This window comes from Aulonocara sp. 'chitande type north' Nkhata Bay, linkage group LG20 (assembly GCF_057382095.1).
Source record: "Aulonocara sp. 'chitande type north' Nkhata Bay isolate Kocher_YH1m ecotype deep benthic linkage group LG20, A_spYH_male_GT1.1, whole genome shotgun sequence".
NCBI classification, from domain to species: domain Eukaryota; kingdom Metazoa; phylum Chordata; class Actinopteri; order Cichliformes; family Cichlidae; genus Aulonocara; species Aulonocara sp. 'chitande type north' Nkhata Bay.
The window spans coordinates 1,403,785-1,423,894 of NC_141363.1; the positions used below are offsets into that span (position 1 = coordinate 1,403,785).

General features: G+C 44.9%; 1 protein-coding gene across 6 annotated transcripts in view; it reads left to right on the forward strand.

Annotated features, from left to right (window-relative positions):
* Positions 1 to 20,110, forward strand: part of nav1a (neuron navigator 1a) — an 80,193-nt gene that overhangs the window by 13,671 nt on the left and 46,412 nt on the right. For 4 of the 6 annotated variants that reach the window (XM_086276933.1, XM_086276934.1, XM_086276935.1 and 1 more), the window contains exons 4-6: positions 5,110 to 5,934; positions 16,142 to 16,244; positions 17,704 to 18,030. In XM_086276933.1, coding sequence (XP_086133059.1) covers positions 5,110 to 5,934; positions 16,142 to 16,244; positions 17,704 to 18,030 — 1,255 coding nt within the window. Of the gene's footprint in view, positions 1 to 4,656; positions 4,879 to 5,109; positions 5,935 to 16,141; positions 16,245 to 17,703; positions 18,031 to 20,110 lie in introns of those variants that run through there. The other 2 variants (XM_086276938.1, XM_086276937.1) reach the window with 2 other exon arrangements.

Genomic DNA, 20,110 nt, shown 5'->3' on the forward strand with positions numbered 1-20,110 from the left:
CAGGTCAAAGGCATGTGTTTTGAGTTACCGTTGCCAATAGCAACAAAATAACTGGTCGCATTCAGTCAAGTGATATTTCCAATATTTTTAAAATCCAGAAAAACAACCCAGTCTTCAGTTTATGTCAGAGTAGCCACCTCCTGTTGTCTGCTCCCTCCCAGGGTCATTTCCTCACAATGAAGAGGGAACACAATAATGCACAGCTGCATTACAGAGCTGGAGATGAAGGAGGAGAGAATGGAGGGAGAAGAGTGAATTGAGGAACGGGTGAATGAGTGCATACGCAAGATGCTTCTTGACCTGTGGGGTGACTCCTAGCCGAGGGAGTCAAGTTAAGTCACTCATGCGTGTAACCTGTCTATGTTGGAGCACACGCCCACGGACACAGGAATGAAGTCACAAGTACATCTAATTAATAACCCACCGGGAATCAAAAAACACGCACATACCAGCATATAAACACACACTGTAGCTTTAGGAGGTTTCAAATTAATGTTATTTATTTATTTTTGGCAAATACTACTGTTCGTCTACATTTATACGCATGATGATCCACTATTGCTTGCACACCACGCTGTAGCTAGGCAACCACACTCAGGAGCAGATCATTATGGGATACTCCTGGGAAATGTGCTGATAATGTCAACATTGGGGCATGTATGAGGGAGCGTCTACAAAGAGTTATACCTTTTAAAACACACAAATTCTCCCTTTTCACATCCTGCAAATATTCCCTGCATTTTAGTTGGTTTAGCGGGAGATTTGACCAACGTCTGGCATTCGCTCTGGTGGTGTTTTCGCTGGATTAGCTGACTGATGCACTCACATTATTGTCACTGATAGCTGAATTTCCCAAATGCTCAGGCCAGTGACTCATGCTGTGCATCATCAGCGCTCGATAAGACCACTAAAGAGGTGTCATTGTGAACAACTCGCTCCCTCATTCACGCAATTCCGCTAGGAAGCCACACACTGTATGTATCAGTCAGATTGCCGTTTCAGTGTTTTGTGTGTAAACAGGACATTAATAGCCATGTCATTGTGTTTGCGCTGTACCAGCATGTGTGTGAGTATGAGCTGTCCCTCGTGGAGAAGTGTGTCATGGTCTGGTATTCTTCTGTGTGTCCTGTGGACCCCACGCGTTGGTGTGTTAGCGGACAAAAGCAAATGTAGCAGGAGTGGCGAGGCAGCGAAGCAGGATATCCCCTCTCTGTCTTACAGACTTCCTTTGCTTCTCTGGCAAACACACAGAGATCCTTCCTCACCCGTCCTCTTCCTCCTCTTCTCACTTTCTTCATTGACTTGCTTTCTGGGCTATAACTTGACTGTTTTTTTTACTTTTCCCCCACTAATATCATCTGCTAGGCTTCTTTGATGCTCTCGGGTCTCCCCTTGTTTTGACTTGCTCCGTTTTTCTGCATCTTCTATTCTCAATCACACTTCATCATTTTCTTCTCACGTCCTCACTCCGTTGTTGCATGCCTCATCTTCATAGCAACTTTTATTTTTACTCGTGAAAACAAACTCAAAACAAGAGGAACCTAGAGGGAGTGCGTGAGAAGTGAGAACACATGCCATCTGCTTAGCCTGAATGGGAACTGTTCCTCTACAAGTTTAGGGGTCCGCGTTACATGCAGTTGCACCTAGATCTGCAGATCTTTCCTCTTCGCAGTATTTTTCCTTTAAAGGTGGAAATGTTGTGCAAGTTTGTAAACATGAATATAATGTGGTACACAGTGTCTGTGAGTAAGCGTGTCCTACTGGCTGCTTCACATGACTCCTCCATCAGAGTAGTGGCGGATCTGTTTAGAGATGCTAGGCCAAGTATATTCATGCAAAGCACTGAGCCAGTTTCCTTCTGTCTGTGTCTGTCTGCCTCTCTTTCTGCTTCTGTTTCACCCTGCTTTCAAACCATCCTTTCACTCTTCACACGTTATTCGTACTTGTCTCTCTTGCCTTTGCTTAACTTTGCTTAAAAGTCTCTTTATATTGGAATTAAACTGTTTGCCTGATGTCATAAGAAGTTTCCCAAGGGTTCAGACACTGTGGTCAGCCTCCGTCTGCCTGCCTCCACATACGCGACCACACACACACACACACACACACACACACACACATCATACTACGAGTCTGCTCCGTGCTGAATGTGTAGCCTACTGCTGAACACTGGCACTCATCACACTCTGAAACTGCCAGTGTCTTTGATGTCAGGCCAGATTGCTCAGGTCAGTTAGTCAGGGTGCACAGACTGTGTGTGTGTGTGTGTGTGTGTGTGTGTGTGTGTGTGTGTGTGTGTGTGTGTGTGTGTGTGTGTAGAGGGAGAGAATATACAGCATGTTTACATCAGCCATATAAAGGTGATTAGACTGTGGAGCCAGAGAGACCAGCACTGGAACAAACAAGTGGCTGTGTGCTGCCAACACTTTACCTGCATGTATATGCTTTCAAGAGCAATGACGCGTATCTGCACCACACGCATCTGTACACCACAGACCTGCCTTGTATGTGGTCACTCACTAACCTTAATCCCTCATCAGGGAGGTATAAGAGCTGACGTACAGCACCTATTAGCCTTAAATTACACTCCTCATTCGCACTGCTGGCCTGCTACCTGCCCCCAGAGCCCCCATAACTGTCTCCAGGCACCTCTGGCTTCAGTGTGGCATAACCACCTCAACATTGGCCCTTTATTAAAGTTTGCTGCCTCTAATTGATGGCTATAGCTTTTTCACAATAAAACATCCATAGAGCGTCTGTATTTTTGTATGTACTCAGCTACTGTATTACACACACACACACACACACATTCAAGGCCAAATAGTTTTTAGGCTAAGGGCGAGCACGCACACTAAGAGCCTGTCATCGTCACTTTTAGGTTCGGCTGGCGCCAGTTTGGTTACTGATAAAAAACGAGCCGTTATTTAAAGCGCCTCTCTAATACTGAGTTTGGAAAGTGTGCAAACAGGACGTTGCTTGTTTCCATTCGGGTTTAGTGTCAACTGATTTATGCAAATGTAACAGAAAACGGCCTGCTTGTTTGAATACTGCTCCCAGCAGTTTGAGGCCTGATAACGTCATAGCTGCAGGCACTACTGCCTGCATATTACAGAAAATCGACATACAGTAATGGTAATACGCCCAGACCCTAAACACTCCACTCTGAGAACCAGTTTTCAGACAGGATGCATTACAACGCAAAAATAAATGATGGCGCAAACAGCTATATTGATTGTTAATGGGTTATGATGGACTTGAAGTTCGTTTTATAACCTGCTGTCATTATTACCTGTAATGGGGAATTAAAACAAATACATCACTGTGCTGTATTATCAGATCTCAAGCAAGTCCTGTGTGTTACGAGAAATCAGGAGAATAGATTCTGCAGGTGTTTGAAGTGAACAGTGACAGGCATGACGATGATAACTGCTAAACAATAAAATGATAAGGTGGATGAGGAAGAAGAAGCTCTTCTTGGTCCTTCTTTGATTGAAATGCCATGTCTACCGCAATCAAGTGACATAGCTAAACGTGCAAGAGCAACCCAAGGCCCAGGACCGGAGCTTCGGCTTCTCTGGGCCTGTCTCATCGATGTGACACACTCATAGAGAAAAGCCCACGCACACACTCACACACTCACACACGCACGGGAAGACGGACAAAAACAAAGACGTCAACATCCATTCACTTTAGCCACGCAGGCTCATGTGCGCTCGCTTTAAACACTGAGGTATCGTCGGATGGATTTCGAATGTGATGAATCTGTACCCTGAAAACTTAATTGCGTGTGCATCTGATTTAACTAGAAGGCAGGGAGGGGGTGATGCTGGAAACAAGGAAAGGAATAAAGGGAAATGAGGAAAGAGCGATGGAGTGGTGTGGTGATATGTGGCCGGTGGGGAGGGGGCGTTTAGCTATATGATGACCATTTGGGGTCTTTTAGCTACTAATTGAAGCGTGTTTAGTGGCCTGTGTTGTTGTGTATTAAGCACTGACAAATGCATATCCTCGTCTCCTTGGCTGATCCTGCAGTCATGGCTTTTTTTCCCCAGATAATTTAAATCAGCTTAATCACGGGTGGGCCTCTGGTGATCAGGGCACGTAAGGAAATCTAAATATGAATGGATGAATAGAGCAGTTAATGTGATTATGAATAATTGCTGAGGGGTTGGAACAGTGTGTGTGTTTCTTTGGGGTGGTGGGGCATGTTTTGATTCAAAATTATTTAATAACTTCAAAAGCATTGAAGTTATTAAATAACTGGGCCTAAATATAAATGGATGGGGACAGTAGAATTCAGCGTTCGCATTCAGAGCATCCCTCCCTCATGAAAAGAAATCTTTTATTACAAAACAGGAACAGCAAAAAGCTGAGTTTATGGGAAATGCTGGTAATTTGTCGTCAAGCCCTTGTGTTTGCACTCACTGGTGTGCAGCATAACGCAGCGTATGCGGCGTGTGCTTGAGAGAGAGAGGCAGTGAATCAGCGAGTGGGAGGAGAGAGAGAGACAAGAAGAAGGAAAGAAGGATGGAAAGGGGAGGAAGAAGGAGAGGGAGGGTGAATGAGGCAGCGGGGGTAGAGTGAGCAAGGCAGAGAGTGAAGGCGAGTTAGAGGGAGGAGAGAAAAAAGGAGGTGGGGGACGTCGCTGCTGCGACCGTTTCTCTTGTCAGTCGGCTGCTGCGTGCCTGGCGAACAGGAGGGAGCGCAGAGCAAGGGAGAGAGGAGCAGAGGGGGACACGGAGAGAGACGCTGGTCAGTGCTGTGCTTTATTCTGGCAGCACTATTGTCATCTGTGCGGCTCCGGGAGCTGCAGACATGCTGTGAGGGAGTGGATTTAGGCGCTGGACGCAGATCTGCAGATCCATGGATTACCAGCAGTGAGTAAGGCTGTCACTCTGCTAACCCACTCATCATTTGCAATAGAGGGGTGAAGCCACAGTCTCTCACTACGGGGAGTCTGGCTGTCTTGACCCTGGAGTGAAGAGGGAGTGCAGACCAGACAGTCTTTGTCTTGTTTTTTGGCTTCCCCTTCCTTCCTCCATGTCTTTCAGTGTTTTTCGCTTGTGTCTGTGTCAGAGTGTATCATTGATGCTGTTGCTTGGGTCTCTGCAGGAGGGATGCTGGAGGCTAATGTGGCTAACATTAGCATGACGGCTAAGCCCAGAGAGCTGGACCTCAGGTCTGCTGCTGTCCCCTGCCAGGATACTTCATCCCAGGCCATGGCATCAAGGAAACCACCCGCCAAGCCCTCTGCTCTGCCCCAGGGGCCTGTGCGTCCCTCTGGGTCAGAGCTCAAGGTCTACCGGCCCACCTCCGGATCTATCCCCATTCCAATCCCCAGTCAGTCCGGGCTTCGCAAACAGCGTTCACTCAGCAACTTGTCTGTGCTCACCGATGCTGAGAAGAAGCTGCACCTGTACCAGTCTACCAGGTGGAATGATGACACGAGCCGTCCTGGCACTGTGACCAACAAAGCGGGGCAGAGTAAGGCAGGTCAAGCTGGTGGTGGGAGACCACCACTGTCCCGGACACTTTCAAAGTCAGAACAGTCTCTCTTTCAGGGGAAGCCAAAGTCTTTCTGCTCCCCTTCTGTGACTTCTAATATAGGCAAGCCAAGTCGAATCCCTGCACCTGGCAAACCACGGGGACCTTATGCTGAGGTCAAGCCAATTAGCAAGGCCTCTGAGACAGCCCAGAATGCAGATACAGACCCAGCTGATCACCCAACCAAAGCAAACTCCAATGGAGCTGGGACTACTGGAACTAATGGCAAGAAACTAGGGGAGAAATCCAAACCTGCGGCTCTGTCAGCGGAGGAAAAGAAAGAGAGGAAGGGGATGGAGGGTGAGGACGATAAGAGCTTTTTAAAGGTGGATCCAGAGTTAGTGGTTACAGTCTTGGGAGACCTGGAACAACTGCTGTTCAGCCAAATACTGGGTGAGTCTGTGATTTCTGTCCCAGTTTTTTGGTTACTTTGGGTTATTTGTTCTCACTTACAATTGGCTGCAAAGATGTGAGGTTAATTACTGTTTTAGTGGAAACTGAAACACAGAAACAAACGGTGAAGCATTGTGACTCTACACACTGAATATCTCTGCTCTTCTCTCCTTTCCACACCCAAACCTTTTCCTCCAGCTCTGGCTCTAGCACCAGCATCAACAGTGCATTTTAAATGAGTCCAGTCTCTATTGCAGCACACTACACTGTGTATGTGTATTTGAGTGTGTCTGTGCTGTTTTATTTTAGTGCTTTTCACTATAAAATAGTGACAGCCCTTGATCTGAAAGTGGTGAATTTCCCCCTGTTGACAACACTGTAAACAGTTACACAAGCTTGGTTCAAATGTGCCAAATCAATCTTGTGCCGTATGCATTTGTGTCTGTACGTGTGTGTATATGTGCATGTGTACAAGCAGTGTGTGCTCCTACAAAGAAGCTGGAGTAAGCATTCCCCGGGCTGACATTGTTGTGTTGTTGATAAATTAGTCAACATACGCTGCAGTGTTGCCTCCTCTCATTTGACCCACTGCCACAGTGTGCTAGATTTACATTAATGCACCATTATTCCCTGATCTCTGTGTATGTTTACATCTCTATTGCAGCAACCTCGATAGCATGGGAACGTATTCTAAAATTAGCAGCACATTTTAACACCAGCAAGCGTATGTATTGGCTACTGCATCACTGTATGTAAACGGCATCTTTCTGCCGGCCTGCCAAAATCGGTCAGTCGTTAATAAAGGCCGTGCGAGTGGGACTGGTGGGAGTGTTGTCCTTCAGTCTGTAAATAAAACGGCCGCATATTGAGCCAGGCTCCGGTCACAGTGGGCCACCTATTTAGCCTCGCACCACTCCTTCGCTCCCTCGACCCCCTCACCCCCTCTAGTTTCATTGATCTCCGGGCCACTGACAGATGGTCACTATCCACCCCCACCCCATCCCCCTGTTACCGGGGGCAACGTGCATGAGGAGTAAGGGGAAAGTGAGTGGGTGGCGGCATGGGCAGGTAGCGTTCGAGCATCCGCGCGGTCACACGTGTGCTCAGATTGTCCATGGCAGCGCTGGGACACATTATATATTCCAAGTTCTTGCTGCTGTGGGTGTGCCGTGACGATGGTGACTGAGTTTGTGATTAATAGGTCAAAACAGAGTTTGAATCTGCACCTTTCATCCATTATTCATTCACACACACACAAACTCGAGAGCATTTCTCTATTGCTCCTTCTCTTTCCATCCCTCTAGGAGTACCAGATAGCATCAGAGAACAGGTGAGATGAGAAGAGGAGTGCAGTAGGTCGTAATATCTCGCTTGATGCAAGGAAGTCATTTTCTGCTCATCATCAAACCTTTATCTTTGCTCCACTCTCTTTCACTCTACACAAGCCTGCATCCTGCAGCACGGCCCCAAATCGCAGCATGTTTGACCTTGCCCCAGCAGCCCTGTGTGTGTATCTACTGTACATGGTGTGTGTGTGTTGTTTGTATCATCTGTGTGTGACCTTGTTCCTTGTTGTGATGTTGCTGGCCACACCTACACTGAGGCAGCCAGGTAGGGAGGAGGGAGATAAAAAGAGAAAAGGAGGATGACAGGAAAACCTGGTAATGATGGAGATTAGCGACAAAAAAAATGGAAAGGGTATAATGTGATTCATGGAGTGAGACAAATGAAAGAAAGAGACACCCTGAAGGAAAATAATAGTAATAGGCGATGACCTATATTTCTATCTGAGATTGAAATGACTGAATGCAGTGTAGCTTTGGGTCATTACGGTCTCTTCTTACCTGCCAGAGGTTTATTACTGAAATGGGCAAGTATGTAGGGTAGCTTTGTGTGCATACTCATGGAAATGTGTGTGTGTGTGTGTTGTGCTTGTATGTGTGTTAGGGAGAGGTTAATTGTAACTTGCCCTGTAGCTTGCAGCTGTGGGCTCATCCTTTATCGTATCTGCTTCTCCATTTCCGATGGGATGCTTGGCTAATTGGTTTCTGCTCCGTGTGCTCTGTCATGGAAGATAGATTATGGATGTTCAGTGGATCATTCCCAGATATCCACTCTTCTTCCTATATACAGTCTCACCTTCTGCTTTTCCACGTCCTGAAGACACGAGCCTGATGGATCCCTGTAGTGTACCGTATTACGAATTGATAAATGAACCTTAATTTGGTCAAGGCCTTGTTGTTATGGAAGCTATGTGCTAGCTTTGAGCTACTGCGAGTAAAATATGTGCTTGTGTCTTGTGCATGTCATTTTACATGACATCAGACCACATGCACTGAGACGCTGTCCTTTTGAGATGAGCCTACAGTAACAGGTAAAGATAATGAAGATGCCATTGAACTATAATGAGGATGTGTAACCCAAGACCATCAGCTGTGTGCTTGAAAGGGGTAAACCCCTCCCACACGCCAAAAGAAAGAGGAAAAAACAATCCGGATATTTCAAGGTTTGGCTTTTATGTTTATCTTGTGAGGTGATTTGGGATTACTGTTCGCATCATCTGTTTTTCTGTAATCGGACATACATGTTTAACCACTGAGTGATGAAGCGCTTTACACTAATTGGATTTAGAGAATTACTTGACTTGCGTGTCCACGGACAGCAGCTCTGGACTTGTAGAGTTAATTCCCCCCAAATGCAGCTTGTATTATATGATATCTTGTTAATAGCATTAAAATGAAAGTTTGACACGCAAGTTGAGAATTATAAACATTACTTTCAGTGAAATGTATCGATCTGAGCGGCACTGAGCAGCATAGGTCGCCAGAGTAATCCAACGCACTGAACCTCAGATGTCTGCCACTAATGACACCTCCCGGTCCCATCCAGCACCCATAATGAGGTGTGTGTGAGAGGGTAAGCCCCTAAAGCAGTGGCCTTTCCCAGCATGGGGTAGGCACAGCCACAGAGAACCCAGCCTAAGACAAGAACCAAGCATCCGGATTAAACCTCGCATAAAGATAATGAGAAGATTCAACCCCGTTCCACTAATCGCAGATCTATCACCCTAGAAAAGACCAGCTATAAAGACTAAAATGAATTAAAGATTAAAGCCCTCAGGGCATCTGTTTGGTTAGAGATTTGGGGGAGTTTTACTTTTCGGATGGGATAGGGAATATAAATGTAGGTTAGAAGAGTGAAGATGCTGTGTGGTCTTGATTTTGGCCGAGCACGAAGACTCAGCAGAAGGGAACTTAACGTGACTCGGTGACACATGGATGCTCATTAATGCGGCCTTAACTACTGGTGTGATTTAATTTTAGTTTGGCATTCTCTTGTGTATGAGTGTGTGGGCAAGTTTGTGTGGTTGATGGTTCCTCTTTGTGTGCTCATCAGCTGTCTGAGGAACAATAAACCCTACAGAGAAGTCGACAAAGCCTGAAATGGAAGACACACAAACCCAAACGAGCACACAAGCCTTCAAGAGAACTTAAAAGCGCTGCAGGAAAAAGTGTCAGAGCAAAGCTTGCACATGCTCACACATGCATATTCCAGATACGCTCTCCTGTCTATACTCTGCCGTATTCATCCGTTCGGCTGCGGCAGGCTATTTTTCATAATCAGTTCCTCCATTGTGATGGCAATGCTGAGTCGTTAATGTCATGCGGGTGCGGTCGGATTGCTGGTTACACCCCGGGCTTTGCTGACTGAAGGATTCAGGGCAGTAGTCCTCCCGTTGAGGAGGTGGCAACGAAGCAAACAAACACAAATGCCCAAGGAAAGTGAGGAATAAAGCATCTGTCCAAATCTCTCGCTTTCTCCTCCTCTTTTTCAACTCTGATGCGAGTTGACGGGCAGCAGTGTTCTGTCACAAGTCAGACAGCAGGGAGGATATTTGTGGTACCAGTGTTTCAGCAGGAGGACAGAGGACATCTTTTTAATGTGACAGCGAGTATTCACAGAGGAAAGGGATGTTTCTGCATATAGGTTCTTATATGATTATGCATTTATTCTCATTTGGTGTGTGCGCATGTTTTCAGTGCTCTGTGGTTAGCGTCTAAAGACCTAATGCAGGAGCCATTGCATTAGTGCTGTCTGCTTCCTGCCGTCCTCCTCTAAATCATATTAGTACTCACTTTGTTTTTGTCTCATTTGCTGTTGCACAACAACACACAGACACACTGCCTATCACTTAAAAACAAGTAAGTTATTGCAGTGATGCCATTATATCATTTGTAATGTACCATGCTGACAGTGGCAGGGGTGTATTTTGTTTAACTTGTGTTGTTAAAGATTTAAGTGCTCATTGATCAAATTGGAGCACTTGTGCTCAAACTTAACTTAAAATATAGAATTCTTTCATTCGTGTGTGTGTGTGTGTGTGTGTGTGTGTGTGTGTGTGTGTGTGTGTGTGTGTGTGTGTGTGTGTGTGTGTGTGTGTGTGTGTGTGTGTGTGTGTGTGTGTGTGTGTGTGTGTGTGTGTGAGAAAGACAGAGAGCAGAAGATAAAGGCAGAGGGAGAGTTAATGCATTTTGCCTTGTGATGAGAAATACTTAGTACTCATCTATTTTTATTCTGTTTATGTTTTCCTCTTGTGAAAAGTCTCAGATAAAAGTGCCCATTGTTCCTGTCACAGCTCCTGGCATGTTCTAGCTGCTTTAAGGAAGTAGTGTCAGCTACACACACACACACACACACACACACACACACACACGCACATGCAGAGTGTTGCGACAGTATTGCATTTAGCTTGCACCAGTGAGTAATCTAGGCTAAAGCAAAACTAACAAGGGGAACCTCCACTATATTTGTTTAGCTGAATATGTCAGAGTTCATGTCAAACTAACCATAAATCATTAGTTGGTTAGCTTTTAAACACTTTAGCACTTCTGACAGTCAGGTATGGTAACATTCAAAAACATCTAGTCTAGATTTATAGATCTCTGATTCCTCTGGGAGTTTGGACATCGACAGGCTTGAACTGGAAATTGAATTTTGTACGGTCTCGGCACAAACAGAGCTGAGAATACAGAAGAAAAACTGGGTGGGAGAGCGAAGAAAAAAAAGCTTGAAGCCCCAAATGTCCTGTAAATACATGCAGTTAGAGCTGAGGAATACAAAGTTTGTCAGTTGTTGGATATTTTGCAGCGTTACACAAACTGCGATCACCGTCCTCCATCTCTGGGGTTTATTTGGCTTTCGTTTGCTTCAAAACATCATTTGATTTGTGTGCATGTGTGCACTTCATGTGTTGCTTTTTGGAACATTTTATTGGAGATACTTACATGTCATCTGTTCTACTGTTTCAGCGATCGCCTCATTAACCGTGCGGGGGATTGCACACAGAGTGCCGACTGTCTGTGTCACATGTGCAGCAGCTGGCTTTAAGCACACATAAAAATAAAGTTTAACAGGAAACAACTCTGTCAAACAGAAATCCACCCAAACACTGCCATGCATTATGGGCCGCCCTGGCACGCTGCCTAGATTATTTAGCATGTGCATAAATATGTTGTTGGGTGCTTGCTTGAATGTGTGCGACATAAAAGCAAAAGCTGAAGAGATCCTGCTAAGATAACTTCTAGATTTGGCTTCTTTTATGCTTCACACACAAATGCACACGTCGACCTAGATGATTGTAGCTGATTTTTTTTAGCCTCATCTGAACACCGTGTGTGTTTATATGTGAGGTTTCTACGTCACTTTTAAAGCACCTCACACACTCACAGCAAGTCAGACATGTTTACTAGCTCAGCACAGAGGAATACACACGCTGTCCCTCGTCTTTGTGTTTTAAACTTTAATCAGAGGTGAGATTCTCTGAAGTTCTCTGAAGTTGCTTAGAGCTTCCTCATCTTCCTCTCTAAGCGGATAGGGTGGCGACTTTTTAAGCAGATAGTGCAGTGGTTAAGAAAATATGCCAAGTGTGTTTGTGTGTTTGGGTCAACATTAAGAGAGCCAGGTTTTGGTGGACAGGATGGAAGACAGAAGTTTGGAGGGTTTAACATAAAATCCGTGGATTTTCAGCCATCATGTCCAAACTTTTCTGCCGTTGCAGGCGTGCGTTTTAATCATCCCCTCCGCCCTTCTTCTGGAAGCTTCACCTGCTTATGGATTTCTGACTTTTTTTAAGTGGATTTCTCAGTCAGCTTATTGAACTGCTGCCGACTGACTCTCAGGATTTTCCCCGTTCTTTACACAAATGTGTACTGACACACTTGTTGTACTGTGGTGCATCAGTTACAACACTTGAGTCAGAAAGCTGCTCAAATTTTGTTCGCACAGATGCCACATTGAGATTTGACAAACTCATTAACCATTCATGTCACATATCAGACTTGATCTTCAAGGACTCTAATATCCTGTTGCAACATCCCAGTGAAGCAGATAAATGCCTGTGTGTGTGTGTGTGTGTGTATGAATGCATGAAAGCACATTTGTGTGATTTAGCATGTGTTTGTCCGTCCTGTCCAGATGTGCAGGAATGGCTGAATGTTGTAATCCTTCCTGTTTTGCAAACCGTCTGGGGTCAGCCGAGGGCTGTAACGTTAGGCTGAGTGGAGTCGGAGCTCACAAAAAAATAAACAGGAGGGGGAACAAAATACAAAATAAATGACCGTCTCATTAGATTGAAAAGTTCTTACACACCTGTTTCACATGTTTTGCAAGCATGCCCTAAATCTAAAAAAATTTCACAGGTTTTATTTGCATCCTGTTTGTCGTATTTCTGCATGTCACTTGTCAGGAATGCTATAATGATTGTCTTTGCAGCACACAAATGGGCATAAAGCCACCACTGGAAGTACACACATTGCTGTAAGTACAGATATTTTATAGTGTAAAACCAGTGACGCTCAACCACACCAATATATCCCGGGACAAGCGTTTCGTGGCCTGAGGAAGGTTATCGTGGCTGTAACATGTGTGCACACACGTGCACAGGACAGAGACAGATGAACTCCGGAGGGAAGGAGGAAAGAATAGAAATGGTAGTCATTACTCTAACCTTCATTCATATTCCACAAAAGTGAATCCCTTCACTGGTGACGACACACACACTCTCACACTCGTGTGCCAGCAGATACACAAACCCTCATTTTACAGCCACGACACAGAAGCACACTTTCAAAGAAGGATGGGATGTTGCCACACAAACATACTCACACAGAAAATAGCAGAGCACTCCTGCAAGGACGGAGCCATTAGTGTATCTGTGGGGAGTTTGTTTGTTTCTAATGGAGAGGGGAGTCAAGTCACTCAAGAGAGAAAACCAAGTGGACGGCAGTTTTTTCCTCACTTTTCTCACTCACTGCATCTGCTGCCCGTCAAATAATCACTGCGGCACTCCTACCTCCTGCTCTTCTTTTCAAGCTAGCGACATTTTTGTTTTTCACCTTTGTGATTCTCATAAAATATAATCAAAAAGACAAAAAATTGAAATGGATTCACCCACCAGCTCCTTCCTCGTCCTCCGCTGCGGTTATAAATCTATTAAAGAAAACCCATAAATGAGTCACTGTTGCACTGAGTGTCGGTCTCTATCATTAGAAGTAAAGACAGGCACTGCGATTCATTTTGAGTCGGTCCTACGTACACGGCTCTACAGACCCACTGAATATTTGTGTGCAGCTGAAAGCAGTCTCCATCCAAACCACTTGAAGCCCTGAGGACCGTGTAAACATCTGGCTTTGCTGCTTTTAAGGGTCAGGAACGTGGCTCCTGAACAAATCTGACAAATCAAAGGGCAGAAATTAATTTTAACAAGCTTTGACCTGACCACACTCAACGGGACAAAAAAAACTAAAAAAGGGGGCTTTTTTGCGTATCGATGTACATTTGTGTTGCCTTACCATCTGTCCTCTTGTTGTGGTGCAGTAGGCAGAGTATGGCTTCCAAAAATAAAACGCCTGCTCACTTTCCTCCTTCGTACCAAAGCTGCTTTGAAGTCTGTCAGTTTGTTTTGTGTCTCTGACTGGGAGCAGAGTCGCATTAAGATGGAGATACTGGCCTGTGTGTGCACTTACAACAACAGTCTCGCTCAGACTCGCTGACTCTCATTTCAAGCGTCTGAGTGGGCCGTTATGAAAGGTGCCTCGGCCAGCTCTTCAGAGCAGGAGCGTGTTCACGAGTGTGTCGAGAAGAGGCAGGTGGATCCGCACGCACTCAGTGTAAACCAAATCAGTGTAACTCATCTGCAGCCCTGGGGAGCAGCCAGCCCTGACAGGGATATTTGCATCCCTAATTCCCTTAACGCTACTGCCTCTACGTCCCCCCCACACGCCAGCTGGGACCACCGAGGCCAGGGCAGAGGCAGGACAGGAAGTCACACACACGCGCACACTCACACATACACACGATAACACAGACCGTATCCAATCAATTTGACGCCAATGTTAAACAAAGCTCCCATTTAAGGTAATTAAAATCGCCCAATTAAAGCCTGCAGTTGTGTGTTTGTGTCTGTGTGTGTGCGTGCGCATGTGTTTGCATGTGTTCAGGCTTCTTTGTTCCTGCTAAACCTTTTGTATGACCGCATTACCTAAAACGAACATTTTGAGGATAAAAAGTGTCTTCTTACAGCTCGGATTTCCTTTCACACGAGTGCTCCCACATAACAAAGCCGGACTATTTTTGTGATTAAACATTCCCAGTGTGTCGGTGTGTGTATGTGAATGTGAGCCGCAAAGGTTTGCATCTCAATGATTCCACATTGAGCTGCCCGTCCCCAGGGCCCTTCCAATCAATTGTCTATGTGGCCGTCCTGTATAGGAAAAAGCAAAATCAATCCAGCTTCATAAATCTGCTCTGACGTTTTCCTCACTGTGTCTCAGTGTGTTTGCACGTGACGAGACGCAACGTACAAATGTACGTGTTCATTCAGCAGCTGTTGTTGAGAGTGGCAGTTAATAATTAGCCCCCCCTCACTCATTGGCATGACCTCTCCACCCCGTCACCTCCTCACTAACCAGCTGGACTGATTCCTAGGAGTGCCTGCTGTCTGTGTGTACGTGTGTGGCTATTTTCAGCAGCTAGGCCCCGTTTGCTGTAAATTTTAATGCAACAGTCCAGCTGAAAAAGAAGCTACTACTACAGTAATATAAGCAACTTTAAATATATTGCAACAAAATGTATATGTAAACATGAACACGTGAAGCGTAGATATCACGTATTTGCTCGGCCAGAACGACTCTGTGACAGTGATGGATGTACTGATCTGATGTTATCCCTCATGTGCTGTGCGTGCTTAGGAGCCAGCTGGTCAGTTCTAATGGTCTATTGAACTGAACCTCGGGGTGAACTGAGTGCCCCATATCTGCCACCATAACACTTTTATTACCTTCTCCTCATTCGGCACAAAAACATGTCAGGGAGTCGGAGAGAGCAGGGGTCAAAGCCAGTGAGGCGTCTTTGTTTCTGGCTACATGGAGTAAAAGTGGAAGCAGTTTGACACATTTGAGTAAAATTAGGTTCAATTAATTAGTAGTAAATTCCTAAGCATAAATACTGGATATCTGCATTGATTTATTAAGAATTTTCATCCAGTTTTATCTGCAATCACACTCACACATAAACACATACGGTACATGTACACATGTGTGAAACAGCAGTGTAGCTACACCACTCAGCATGACGCCACGTGGCGTAATCTCAGTAGATTATAGCATATTAGGAAGGGGTGAGACAAATGTCAGTATGTCCCTTGATGGGTTGAAGTGTAAAAGGCTTTTGATTTATTCTGGCAGTGACAAAGTAGAGGGCAAGGAGGCACTATGAAATAAGCAAACACCAGGGCACTGTGTTAGAGCTGTGTGGGTTTAAAGGCCTCCTGTTGTTTCGTCTGTCTGCATCATATTTAATTAATTTTGCTCCACTACCATCTGGGGAAAAATAAACCTGCTTACTCTGCATTCTCTTATCTGGGAGTCCTTCTAGTTTCACCATTTAAGTCCATAGTTGTAGAGTTTTTTCTGGCTTTGTTTTCATTATTGCATGCAATCCTAGATATTGCCACTGGGTGATTATTAGCCTATGCAGTCTACTGCAAGCATTTCTAATATAGAAAAACTTCACTGATTGGGTTTCAATTAATATTTTATTGTGCATCTGTATTCATTAAGCTCCTGTTCAAACGCACATGGACGTTTTTAAGTTGCAGCATGACAATTTTTTGTGGTTAAGATCACTCACGTGTGTGTACCCCCTGCAGACCCAGAGTCCCAGAGGAAAAGGACGGTGCAGAATGTTCTGGACCTTCGACAGAACCTGGAGGAAACCATGACCAGCCTGAGAGGCGTGCAGCTCAGCCACAGGTCAGCAGTGTCAGGGTTGTTTCTCCTCTCTTCACATGAACTGAAAATAACTGATAGTAGCACAGATGCCGGGAAAAGGCTCATTGTGCAGGTGAAGTAACAACATCATTTTTGATTACTGAGAAAAGTATTAATTTGGAACAAACTGCATGCAGACAAACCGGTTTCCAAAGCAAAGGAAAAGAAAAATAGCAGGTCAGAGTAAAAAATAGTAACAGGTAGGATGGGCGGGTTGTTGTGTGTTTTGGGGTGAGCTGGTTGCATGAAGGCTCTGAGATCAAGATCGGTATTGTGAGTAAGTTAGTGTGTAATTTCCCACCTCCTCTTTGCTCTCTTTGAGTTGGTTGAAATGGGAGAGAAGCAGGATTAGCTCAAAGCTGGCTTCAAAGCAAACCCTTCCAATGCACACTCACGACTCACATCTACACACACAAGAAGACGAGCAATGATGCGCTGATTAATTGCACCGGTGCTTCCTCTGTTTCCTGGGCTGGGTTCTAGTTGAGTTCGCCATATCCCCACACTTTGTCCTTGAGAGCTTCCGTCCGCCTGTCCATGAGTCTCCTGCTATGTGTCCTATCTGTGTCCCTCAGTGGGAGTCTCCCTTCATGTAAAGTAAATCAGCAGATGCTTCCCTGCTGGAATACATTTCCTTTGCCATTCATATTTTTATTTCACGGTAATAACGTTGAATCTCTCCCTGTTGTGCCAAAAATGGAAGATTCACGTGTGAGCGTGATGTCGCATATCCGGTGAATAAAGGGTACTTAGGAGGGAACATTTATATGAATACAACAAGCGGATTAGTGAGCAAGCAAATTGTTTTCTTTACACATATTTTACTTGATATACTGAATAAACATAAACAGAAAGCCTGTGAAAATCTGAGTGGGCACGGCTCCACTTCCTTTCTGCCTGTTTAACATTAGCACTTTTAAAACTGTCTTTATTATTGGCTGGTTCCGCTTTGTTCTGTATCATGCAGAGAGGATTAATTTTAATGTAGCAAGCAAATGCATGTGCTGCCACACAGTTTGAGCGCTAGCAACTTTTAATATGCTAATTCTCATCACTGTCAGTGCAGACACTAAGCGTCGATGTGCTGCGCTGGCTTGGAACAGGACATTTATGCACTTTGTACACATTTATACAAATATATGCCTGCATAAAGTAGGCATGTATTTACGTGGAGCATAGAGCAACACAAAGGAATGTGAAAACACATGCACCTCACATATAGCTTGCATGTGTACATATATGCAAACATGCACATCTCAGCTCGTGCATGCTTTTTAAATCGTGATGTTCCACTGAGAGAGGAGGATACAGGGTGGGGAGAGATTGATTGAAATCGAAGAGGAAATGAAACGCAGATATTCATTTCCTGTCTGTTAAAAATGTAGCTGTGAATAATTATTTTCATCACCTAAAAACGGTCTTTTTGTTTGTCTTTCCACAGCTGTGCAGAGGGGACTATGTGCTACGACAGCGATGAAGCCGCTGCCTTCTCAGTTTCCAGTCTGTCAAATCGTTCCTCTCCGCTGTCATGGCGTCAGGGTCAAGCTAGCCCTCGTCTCCAAGCTGGTGATGCTCCGTCCACGGGTAACGCCCACTCAGAAGTGCCCCTCAGGATCAGCCACGCATCTCGTATCCACCTTATCGAATCCCTGGACGACTCCAACCCGACCCTCCTGAAGGGAGATTACCTCAGCGACAGTGACCTCGGCGGGAAGAGCCCAAATGAAGATGATGACGAAGATGATGATATTGATGATCTGGGCAATGGGTAAGTTATTCTTTTATGTGGACAGCACATGGAAAGCTAACTAAGAAAACAGGCCACATTAATGGTCTTACCATTTCTTGTGAGGTGAATCCTGCCACCTGCCAGTTGTTACAATCCTAGAGCCACAGACAGAAGTGGAGTTAGTGGTTTGCCAGCACAACAAAGTCTTGATGAGCCCATCTGCAATGAATCACAAGCCCTCTTTCATAATGCCTGCCATGACATTGTCAGCTGTAGCCCCCCTCGTGCAGTTGGCTCTGCTATAGTCAGAAAGCAGCCCTGAGGCAAAGTCCGAAAATGATGTCAGCATTATGGAGCCCCTCACAGAGATCATCCTGTCATTCAGCTGCAGGCCCACTGGCTTCACCAGCAGGTTTCCATGTGCAGGACCCTTAACGACGCTGGCTCACCAGAACCTGCTGGCAAAGCTGGAATGCAAATGTCTTTGGAAAGCTGGTCACTAAACCTGCCTAGCCAATGAGAGCGCAGCCAGAGCTCGTCATGGCCAGAATAGTTTTTGTTTTGAAGTAGCCATGGATTTCTTGGAAGAAATGATTAAATTTTGTGGTGAGGTCACATCATAGAACAAAACATGAGCTCCAGAACTGTTCATCAGCATGTTTGTTGTGTCGTGTAGCAGCTTTAACCCGGGGAGGTCCACGCAGTCGAAACTTTGTTTCTCTTTTCTAATAGAGCTCGACAAAAAAAGAGTATTTATGATGTGAGACAAAACCCCTTAGAGACCACAGCTGGCTGTTCCCCGTGTTTCTGTGGCAGCAAATACTGAGCAGTTTATAAGAGGAGGGTCGCTATGTTCGTTTGTTATCAGCCAGACAATTAGACCAGAGTGAAATAATCCCAGTCAGATCGAGGTTAATGAGAGTGCTTTCGGATTTTTGCGCTGATATAATTACTGACAAGATTGCGTGTTGTTCCTCCATGAACTCGAGTAGTTCTTCGAATTAGATGGACGGGTCATAGGAGTGACCATCCTGGCGATCGTTACCTGGTGACGCCATTACCAGTCGTGCAGAATTACAAGACGCCCAACAATTCACCAACAGAAGAAATCAAGTTTCGAGGATTTGCTAAAGAATGACCTAAGCTGTGTTCTCTGGACTTTCTCGGTTAGTTTTGGACAACTTGCAGCTCTTGCCCCACTATGAGCAGATATGACACAACAGTTTTAACTCAACTGTAGACGCGGCGTCGCATTTCACTGGCCAGCTCTAAGCACCGTGAACAAAAACACATTATCTTATAAACTGTGAGTCTGGCAGTGTGGGTGTAACCTGCAGAGCTTGTCCAACTAAACCTTTTTTTTTTTTAAAAAGAGCTTGTCCTGGCCACACTTTGACATCTCCATAGTAACTGCAAAAATGCACCGCCAGTCACCAGGAAATCAGTTGCGACACAGTTCACATCCCTTTATTGCGTTACTGGGGATCTGGTCATGGCTGATTAGTGGTTGTACAGGTTTATGTTGTGTTTTGTGTTAGGAGGCTAAAAGAGGAGCAACAATAGTTGGCAGACTAAAGGAAAAAGATTGAGAAACAGAGGTGACAGCGGTGACAGAGTAGGCTCACAAACTCATACTGAGGCAAACATAAAGGGAAAAACAGCCTTTTTGTTTGTGCCTTCTGTTTAACATAGAACTGTGAAAGACAGAAATACAATAGTAATGATTCAGGGTTGATCCTCTAAACTTTAAAGCTGGGCTAAACACTGGTTTCTAGCAAGGGGGTAAAGGTAGTGCTGACACATAGGCTCTAACTTATTGTCCAAATGTAGGTTAAGATTTGTGAGATTTCGGTTCTGGAGATTAACTAAGCTTTATTTTATTTTTTACGGTTGGTTAATTTGTATTGTCCTGAATTGGAATCCGATGGATGTTGGTAAGAGTCAAACTTAAAGAAAAAAGCTTCTTAAAACAAAAGTTATCAAAACGTTTCAGCAGTTTTTCTGTGTGCGATTCTGTACGTGTTCTGGTGACCATGTTTAAATGTGCTTCTATAACTGCGTAAATAAACACCCAGTGGTATTACCGAGTCCTACAGAGGGGATGAAGCCCTGAAATGTT